Source organism: Mastomys coucha, unplaced genomic scaffold (assembly GCF_008632895.1).
Source record: "Mastomys coucha isolate ucsf_1 unplaced genomic scaffold, UCSF_Mcou_1 pScaffold12, whole genome shotgun sequence".
NCBI classification, from domain to species: domain Eukaryota; kingdom Metazoa; phylum Chordata; class Mammalia; order Rodentia; family Muridae; genus Mastomys; species Mastomys coucha.
The window spans coordinates 1,399,668-1,409,888 of NW_022196894.1; the positions used below are offsets into that span (position 1 = coordinate 1,399,668).

Sequence of the window (10,221 nt, forward strand, 5' to 3'; positions counted from 1 at the left end):
AGACCCGGTTGGGCTAAGCAGCCCATGTTAGTGGAAAACTTCTAAACCTTCTCTGTCCCAGTGCCTCAAGTGCTAGGAGCACAGGTGTGCCTTACCATCTCTGGGTTCTACTTCCTCTTTGATTAGCTCCTATCTTCTGAATAATGGAGAGGGGAGTTCAAGAAGAACTTGTCTAACTAGGGATTTCAATAGTCTGAAGACACCCTTTTCACGGAATGACTGCAGACTCAACAGCCTCACAATGCAGCAACAAAGGCAAGTAAGGTTTGGGGCTCATAGTCTAGGCAAGATGGGGAGTAGATGGCAGGTACATAGGAAAGGCTGGGAGGTGATGAGAGAGAGAGAGAGAGAGAAAGAGAGAGAGAGAGAGAGAGAGAGAGAGAGAGAGAGAGAGAGAGAGAGAGAGAGAGAGAGAGAGATGGGTAAAGCAAGACAAAGGGCTTTATTCCAAAAACCTTCATGTCTCTCTTAATGTCTAATCTTGAAGTTCCCATCATGGGTCTACTGAGCCACGTTTCCAAGAACAGTTCCAGACTAGCAGTATTAGCAAAGGCAGTTCTGCTACTAGCAAGGACATGAATTCTAAGGCTACACCTTCCATCAACTGAGAAGGACTATCTCAGGTTTGAGGTAGTGCTTAGTAAGACATCTTTTGGGGGGCTCAAAGAACTTCGGAAGCAGTTGCTCAGACTTTCTGACAATTACGGAGCCAAGCCCTTAGCCTACTCCCAAAGGATAGACCCTGGGGGTAGATAGCAACTTCCACCTCTGAGAAGTGAAACTGTTCCCAAATTAGTATCAGTGACTTGGACACAGCCCTTCAGGGCTTTCTACCTCCCCAGCTCTAATAGAATCCAGAGCCTCCAGGAGGAGGCCTTACTTTTTGTCTGTGGGTGTAATGCTGCCATTCACGGCTGTGCTGTCTGCTGCCTGGATGGAGGTGGAACCAGTTTCCTAGGGATAGGGGACACAAATAACAGTTCAGCAATCTGTCCATGATGAGACCACAGGTGAAATAAAAACCCCAAGGTAGGGAGCCTACATACCTCTTCACAGATTTTCAACTTTTTTGTGATTGCCTGGTAACAGACAGCTGGCTAATAAAGAGGGAGAAAAAAGATCATTTATTACGTGTAAGAGTTCTACATGGTAATTTCCCAAAATGGTTAGGCCTAAAGTGAGATGGTAACACAGAATATTTCTTTGTTGTATAATTTTATCAAATTCAGAGTAAACACTCATTACCTCAACACCCCACATAGTTCTTCGGAGGTCTCTGATTCTGGGCATCAGAGGTGTCAACTTATGTGCCTCTTTTTGGAGTAGGTCAGAAGAACTGGGCTGGAAATGAAATCTGCCCACTTCCAAAGCCACCCACTGCAATCTTTGCACCACTGGATCTTTGCAAAGTCTGGCCCAACCTCTGGCCTCACAAACATGAGTAAAGCTTCCTGCTGCAACACAGGGCTGGGAGGCCATCCTGACCACAGAGCCACAGGATGTGGCACCAGGCACATGGGCAACCTCACGGGGATGGACAGCCTGAATGCCTAGCTCCTCCTGCCTTAAGACTCTGAAGGCAAGTGATGATACCTTAGCAGCAGTTTTTTTGTTTATTCTTAATTTCACTGGTGCTTGATTTCCTCACGGGTCCACACTGTCACTTAGTTTGTTACTGTGACATTCAAAAACAAGTTTGCCCCAAGTGAGCACTCACCTTCTCTGTTTGGCTCAGCAGAAAATGATGGAAATGAGGATCTGCATCTTTGACGGGCTGAAATCGAAGACAAAGAAATCAAACGAGCTGCCCACTCTTAGTCCCTTCCTCATGCCTAGAGGAGGGACTCCTCCTTGCTGCAGCATGGCCTTCTCAAAGCAAGTCTCCCTCACAGCTGCCTGGAAACTTTAATTTCTGAACTAAGTTTTTGTTTTTTTTTTTTTGAAACAGAGTTTCTCTGAGTAGCCCTGGCTGTCCTAGAACTTAACTCTGTAGACCAGGCTGGTCTCAAACTCTCAGATATCTGCCTACCTCTTCTTCCATCTTTTTTTCTTAGTTTTTCAATTTCCTGAACTAGGGACAGAATCTAGAGCCTTGCCCATGGTAGGTTAAGTGTTCTACCACTGAGCTCCTCCTCCAAGCCTTCTTTTCACAGTTGTTTTTTCTTTTTTTCTCAAGAGATGCTTTCACTTTATAGCTCTGGTTGGCCTTGGAACACAAAGAAAGCCACACACTTTTGCTTCTTTCAGACATACCAGAAAAGTGCACTGGATCCTGTTACAGATGGTTGTGAGCCACCTTATAGTTGCTGGGAATTGAACTCAGGACCTCTGGAAGAGCAGTCAGTGCTCTTAACCGCTGAGCTCCCACCTTTGCTTCTTGAACTTTGTCTTTTTTTCACTTTTTACTCTGAGATAGTATCTAAGTTACGTAGCTGGCCTTCAATTTACTTGGCCACTCAGGCAGGACATGCACCTGTGATCTTCCTACTAGGAGATCCTCCTTTACCAGGATTACATGCCTATGCCACCAGCTTCGTTCTGGTCTTTCATAAACAACTGCCATTCTAGCTAAGGGAAAAATGGGCTCAAGTACAGAAACATAGATGTTTCTGTGGGTTGAGATCAATCACTCTAGTAACTGTGAGGAATAATATTACAAAGCTCTTTTGCATTTTAGTACTAAGCATTCACCATGCATATAGTTGGCCTGGCTATATAAATCACAGCATTCTAGGACTCTTCTACCTTCAGAGTGCTGATCTCCTTGGGTGTGAGGCCAAACCCTTGTAGGTCTTGGCTTCCTGGGGCCAATTCTGATTATAGTCCCTATGACCACAGATCTCCAAAGCTGTTCATAACTATGCCTAGCACCAGGTGCAGGCACAGTGAAGCCAGTGTGATGCCTCCTCTAATCACCAAGCTACTAAACATCAAGTTCTGCATTGGTGGCTACATGTCTGTAAACCCAGCACCTGGGTATCTGAGGCAGAGGGATCTTCAGTTTGAGGCCAGCATGGATTACCCTGTTACAAGACAAAATAACCTCTCTTTTAACCCTCCCCAGAAAAAACTCACCTCCCCCTTGGGGTGGGGGGAAACAGAGCATTTATGGAAGACAGGGTATTTACAATAAACACAAAAGCAACTCTAACCTAAACTGTGAGAATGATAGCGGGTCTATAATCCCACATATGATGCTAAATGACAGGCTACCTGGAACCTCAGACCTAAACACGGACTATCCTGAGGCACTCAGTGGTTCTTTTTTTTTTTTAAACCTCCAGACTTCTGTAGTGCATTCCAATAAAATAAAACCAAACACCGGAAAAGAGAGAAAAGGGAAAGAGGATCACACAGCACAGCCAGAGAATCTGCTATGTTCTTGTTCTGACACTATGGCCAGTCCTACTAGCAGGAAAGTTCTTTACCTCGCTCGCGGCTGGCTGCCATTTGAATGCAGCCATTGGTCCAGCCATCATCCCCTTTACAGTGCTAGACTCAGGGATGGTGAGGTCCTACAGGAGAAAGGCAGAGAGAGCATCAGCACATTTTGCTTCCCCTTTTGGCCACACTCAACCCTGAACTAAGCTCCTGGCAAGTGCCATGGTCTAAGTGTAAATTTAAGCCAACCCCCTGGACAAGGCTCTAAGTGGGAGAAAAAGGGCAACTGCTTCCTGCAGTTTTGTTATAACAAAACCTGCTAATGCACTCATGTCACAAGGGGGAAGATTAATAAGAGAGCTGCCAGCAAGTCACAGGGAAATTCTTTATGGGAATAATAATCACTAAGAGTGGGTCGGAGGTAATCTACCTCGTCTTAAAAAACAAAACAAAAAGCAACTACATGGAACTACTGAGGAGATCTGCCCAGATTTAAGTTACGATGCATGTCAGAATACACTTGGGGTGTTCTCAAATGAACAACTCTATATCTACATGTCTTGTGCCCCATTCCCTTCTACAACTATAACAGTACCTTATACTTCACCCACCTAAGTGGGATACCAGGGTGAATGTTCATGTGCCCATAGACATTCTGCCATTCCCATGATGAAGTTCCCCCTCCCTGGCGCCTGCCTCCTCTACTGCTTTGCCACCATAAAGCCACCTTTTCCCTCATCACTTGTATCAAACTGGCCACCATACTATCATCACTGTCAGCAGCAGGCAGATGCACACTGAATCTCCAGCTCCCTTTCTGGGTCTATGGAGTCTAGTCTCTGCAAACCAGCCCAAGTCAGACCTCATCACATCTTCCCAAAGCCAGCTCCCCACTTCTCACAGTGAAGCTGAAGTCTGCTATGGAGCCTTCAGAAAGGGCTCTAGTCAGACACTCGACTCCACTTGCATCTCTGCCCAAGTCCTAAATCTGTTCCTTTCCCATCATCGGTACTCTATTCTCCTATCTCAAACACCCCAAACATGCACCTGTCTCAGGACCTCTGTATTACTGGGAATGGTCTTCCATCGTGTCCACTTGATCCCCAGGCTCACTTTAGGGCACCATGGAAATTCTCTGTACCCTTCTCCATTTGATGGTGATGTTGATTACAGTGACAGCAAAGGTTTCAATAGTCACCTTACTACTTATTTATATATATGGTCTCATATAACTCACAATGAAGAACAAATATTGCCTTTCTTTTACAGAAAACTGAGGTGAGCTCTCTAGCTCAAATTGAGCTCTCTAGTTCAAGTAGCACTGGCCAATTGAGAGACAGATTAAAAATTCAAACTCAAGGCCTGGTGTTGGCTCATGCCTTTAATCTTTGTACTCAGGAGGCAGAGGCAGGCGGACCTCTGTTTGAGGCTAGCTTCGTCTACAGAGCAAGTTCAGGACAGCCAGGGCTATACAGAGAAACCCTGTCTTAAAAAATAAAACAAGACAAACAATTCAAACTCTCAGAGATGGTGGCATATACTTTTTATCCTAGTCTCCAGGGAGGCAGACATAGGCATCTCTCTTTGAGTTTGAGGCCAGCTTGGTCTACATAGTTCCAAGCCAGCCAAGGATACAAAGTGAGACTCTTGTCTCAAAATATACACCAAAACCAAACCAAACCAAACCAAACCAAACCAAACCAAACCAAACCAAACTCCAGCCAACCAAAAGAAAAAAAAATTACATGAAACAACTCAAATTCCAGCAATTTAGACCCAGGGTTGGTGCTATTACAAGTGTGTTCTCCTTGTCTTGCCGGTGTTTAGTCTACTCTGCTCCACAATGAGAATTATGCTGGTATGCAGATGAAGCTGAATATGTATTAGAGAAGTGGGTATCTCTCCTCCTGAGAGGGTCCACATCTGTCTCTTAGGCTTTATCTCTAGATGTGGCCTGCAGTAAAGCTGCCAACTAAGCACCTAATAGTTTAGTGTAGTGCTGACAAAGCCTGTTCTGAAGTTACAGATACAGTCTATCTGTGCAAACACAGAAGCCCCCAATTACAATACTTCCTCTGACACCAGGCTGCTGAATTTTAAATTGCAGTCAATGAAGTTGGAACAGTGGAGCTCCAGGGATGACAGAATAGAATTTACAGCTCTTGGTCCAACCCTAATTTATTCTTCTTGGTGTAAGTGTAAAATTTTATGAGTGCCACAGGTCCGACACATTTCTGCAGGGATGATCTGAAGTTGAAGCTGTAGTTCTCAGCTTTGAAGTAAAAAAAGGAGAGCCCAGCTAAGACATAGGAGCAGGGCTCCAGGCAAGCTCTCAAACAGAAGTCTAGACATAAATTTAGCCCCGCCTTTAGGCAGGCATTCGACACCTCTGAGCTCTAGGTCACCTTTTCAGTTATCCTTAGGGGAGAGAAGATTATACTACGACAGAATGGCACTCACCTGGGACTCTGCAGCTAGGAGCCTGTGTTTTATTGCTTACTTCCAGACAAATGACAATTGCTATGGCAACACACCTATACTCTTTGAGCTACAGGATACGTGAGGTCAGATGATACACTTCATTCCAGTGCCAGGACACTCTACCCGAAGCATCCAACACAAGTCCACTCCAAAAACACCCAGAAAGGACCCTGTTGGGGTGGCTGAGAGGATGCTGTTCTCCTAGACTGAAGCCTGGGTAAAAGTTACTATGCCCCAAATGATTTGCCATGTTGTGGGGTAGACTGCTTCTCATTACCAACTTGAGGAAAGCCTTGAGATGGGAGAAGCTTGGGTAGGATCTAGGGAGAGCTAGAGGGGAAATTGTTTCTGTCCAGGAGCCTGTGAAACTTGCCTGAAGACAGTACTAATTTGGAAGGCAATGTAAGACCTGACAGCTCCAATTTCTTCTCTAAGGAAAACTGTATCTTTTGGCCATTAGGCCATATTCCTTGCAAGTCCTTACTGGCTGAGGCTGGCAGTTCTCTGAAGGCCCCTACTTCATGAGCATGATCATAGGAAGACTTTTATGTCTTCCTTCTCCTTAGGACAGTGTGAAGAGCCTTCTCCAATCAGAGGCCCACAGAGGCAAACCAGGCTGCGCCTAGCCAAAGATATTTACATGGAACCTTAAAGTGTTTTAAAATGCGAATCACATTCAAACATTTAAACTTAGGGAACTTCACATACAATTTTGTATTTCCAGTCTCTCTCAAGGAAAACCAGACAATCTGGCAGCAGTTGGCCAAGCACCCTGTGGATGGAGTGCAACTGGGCCAGCCCCAAGATACAATGGGCTCTTCTGTTCCTTCTGCAAATTCAATGCAGCGTGAGTCATTTAGCGCCCTGTCCTGCTGGTGTTTGAACCTGCCAGTCTCGATCTGCCGTCTAGGATTTCATCAAGGTTTTATCACCCCCCCCCCCTCCATCAGCCACCTGGCTTCTGTTCCTTTTATCATGGTTGCATATCTCCCAATGTGCTCTCACTATTCACAGGCCATCCACTTCCTGAAATTCAAGATTTGTTAGCCAGAAGGTAAGAGATATGCCATTTCCTCCTGGTTTCATCTGGCCACACTTACAACTTCATTAGCCCTGACTACATACTTTCTTTGCAGTGCAGCCTCTGCCCTTGAGTACCCCTCCACATATTTCCAAGACAAGCTCATCTAGTCTCGTGGATTAGACTGTTTATTTTTTTTCCTCCAAGATGGCTTCCCAAGTCTATAATTCTAGTACTTTCTGGGTTGTGCTTCAAATGGTTCACACTAAAAAAGATCTGAAGGCTCATTAAATGGTAGAGTGCTTGCCTACCGTGCATGAAGTTCTAGGTTCTTCCCTTAGTTCCATAACTAAGACCCAAATCCCTCTGCAAGACACAGAACCACTTCTCTCTTCTTTGATCATATAGCAAACAACAACACCTTCTAGAAGTGAAGCTCAAAGCTTCCTTACCCTTTCATCTTCACCTTTCCACATAACCAGCTGCCAAATCACAGGAAGGCTGCCTGACATGCCTCTCTCCTACTCTTTTCAGGAAATTCTCCCTCTCATGGGTCTACCTGTGACTTTGGCTTCAAGCCCCTTTCTCTAACCTTGCAATTACTAAGGCCCAGCTCAGCATACCGCCATCTCAACACCCAGCTTAAACAGCTTCCTAAGTACTTCTTGAATTTACCGAATGATCCTCTGCATCCCAATGTCAATCTGTGCCTGTTTGCCCCGTCTCTCTACCTGCACAGGGATAGTCATGTCAGAATCCTGCCTCACGCGGAGTGCATGCTCTCCTTTACAGTGTTTTCCCTTCATTCTTGTTAGCCTTGCCCCTGGCCTGAGCAATTCAGGAGACAGCTTTCCTTCCTTCACCATCTGTATCTCTTCCCTATGTCTGTGCATCTGGCTCTCACTATGGAACATGGCAAGGACTCCACACCCACTAGACGAGCAAGATCATACTTAAGAGCATGGCTCTACTGTACACAAAAAGAGACACTAGCCCGGAAGCTACGGCACTAAGACAAACCTTCTCGTCCTTCGGGGGCCGACCCCGCTTCCGGGGACTTTGCTCTTGGGCTCTCTTAAGGCATTTGGAACCTCTGTCTGCAGAGCCTGAAGTCACCCTCTTCTTTCCTTCTCCCATGTTCTTCTTCACCTTCCCTTCAGACAGGCTAAGCTTGCGTTTCTCATCACCTGAGTTTGGCCTACTTCTCTCCTCACTGGAATTACGCCGATTCTTGTCATCAGCAGAAGTGTGGGATGATGTCTGAAAGTTCAACAATAATAATGATAACCACTACAACAGCCACTGCCGCCACTGCCACCAACACGGGCCACATAGTTCTCTCGCTCAGCAGTTCTGTCAATTGTCTTCATAGCCACCCTGAGAAATAGGATCCTTGCTGCTCACCTCTGTGCTGGAAAGACAGCTTAAAAAAAGAAAATCACATCACTTGTCTACAGCCCCAAAGGTGGGAGGGAGGTGGCTGTATTCCTAAGCTCTTTGCCTGTACTGTGAAGCAGAGCTACTCCTTCCAAAAAACAACATGCTTGAGGAAAGTGAGCCACGGGCAGAGTTGTTCTCTTGCTAGGTATCTCATGGAAAAGGAGAGTGTCTACAATACAAATCATCTGCTAGTAGCCTGATGTTGGAGGGGAAGCAACTGCAGTCTCTCTCACCTGGTCTTTCCCCTTGGCTCTTCTGAGAAACTCTTCAACAGCATCCACAGCTTGCTGGAACCGTTTACCCTTGTTGATCTTTATCATCTCCTCCTTGTGAGCATGGTAAGGCTTTAGCTGTTCCACTTTGATCCAGGCACTAGTAGAAAACAAACACAAAAAGAGTTTCATCCATACTGCACATGCCAACACATTCCTCTCACTGGGGGAGGATTTTAACACAATTTGTTTAATTTGAAAATTAAAAGAGGCATAAACCTTACCAACCACCCATTTCTAACTCTTGAGCCCCAAGTACATTTTCTTGAAACTAACAGAACCACAACAGGTCAGAACTTTCCTCCAGTGAAGTCACCATATCATACACTGTATTTTCATTCTCATTCACCAGCTTTCCCTACCCAATCACACACACCTGCACCTTGCTCAGTACAGGCAAAGCCTGCAGATTGTCTGTATGATGGCCAAGGAGATCTGCAAGCATTATAAAAGCATGGCAACATCTTTCTCTCTCTCCCTTTCCCTCTCCCCCTCTCTCTCCCCCTCCTCCCCATCTCTCCATGCTTTCAACGCATTACTCTCTCTGGCTTGGCGCTCACCATGTAGACCAGGCACTCTTCCTATCTTTGTCTCTTGAGTGCTAGAATTACAAGTGTAAACCATCACATTTGACTTAGTCAATTATTTGAACTAGATTACAAAATCTGTCCATCAACCTAGGGTCAGGAATGTAACCAGATTAATGAAATATAATTTTGTTTTTCAAGACAGGGTTTCTCTTTCTCTGTGTAGCCCTGGCTGTCCTGCAACTTACTCTGTAGACCAGGCTTCCCTCAAACTCAAGAGTCCCACTTGCCCCTGCCTCCCAGGTGCTGAGATTGACTACCACAGACCAGTCTTAAAAAAAGAAAAAAAAAAAAAGGCAAGTACTAATGTCCTTTTTCTTTTCTTTTCTTTTTTTGAGATAGGGTCTCACTATCACAACAATCAGGCTGGCCTCCAACTAATGGAGATTTGCCTGCTTCCATTTCCTGAATAATGTTATTAAAGGTGTATGTGTAACAATACCTGGCAAGGACTCAGTGTAGAATAAACTACTTAAACTCTGTGTAGCTGTAGATGACCCTGAACTCCTGAGTCTTTTGCCTCCACCTCCCAAATGCTGGGGTCACAGGTGTGCACCATCACTCCTGGTATACATGGTGCTGGAGATCAAACTACCTATCAACTGAGCATTCTACCCTAAATGCAATATTAAAAAGTTTGCTGTTCTTATAGACATTTGCAGCCACTGAATCTCTATCTGTTCTTAAATGATGGTATCCATGGCTACTAAGCCATACATACATGTATGTTTTGGGATGAGTACAGCAGTCACAAAAGAGGCTTCAAATGACATTCTTTTTGAAAGGCAAAATGAACTCCTCTTAGTGTTAATTCCAACTACCACTGTGTAACATCTTAAAGTGAAGAAAAGCAGTCAGCTGCTAGTTCTGAAGGATCTGGCCTGTCATGGATCCTGAGTAAGGCTGCTGTAGTAGGTGTTCCTAAATGATGCTCTGGAATCCAAGTGCAAATGTGAACATATTACAGGCTTGGCAAAGTATCAGTTAATTTATATATGTATTTTACCTGTAATACTCATTGAGTCTCACAGCATAACCT

The 10,221-nt window shown here is 45.0% G+C and overlaps 1 protein-coding gene across 4 annotated transcripts in view; it reads right to left on the reverse strand.

Moving 5' to 3' along the window:
- Glyr1 (glyoxylate reductase 1 homolog) overlaps positions 1–10,221 on the reverse strand; it is a 36,141-nt gene that overhangs the window by 14,408 nt on the left and 11,512 nt on the right. For 2 of the 4 annotated variants that reach the window (XM_031361562.1, XM_031361572.1), the window contains exons 4-9: positions 8,557–8,695; positions 7,904–8,143; positions 3,429–3,515; positions 1,718–1,774; positions 1,047–1,097; positions 881–954 (exon numbers count right to left, since the gene is read on the reverse strand). In XM_031361562.1, the coding sequence (XP_031217422.1) occupies positions 881–954; positions 1,047–1,097; positions 1,718–1,774; positions 3,429–3,515; positions 7,904–8,143; positions 8,557–8,695 (648 nt within the window). The remainder of the gene's footprint in view (positions 1–880; positions 955–1,046; positions 1,098–1,717; positions 1,775–3,428; positions 3,516–7,903; positions 8,144–8,556; positions 8,696–10,221) is intronic. The other 2 variants (XM_031361590.1, XM_031361581.1) reach the window with 1 other exon arrangement.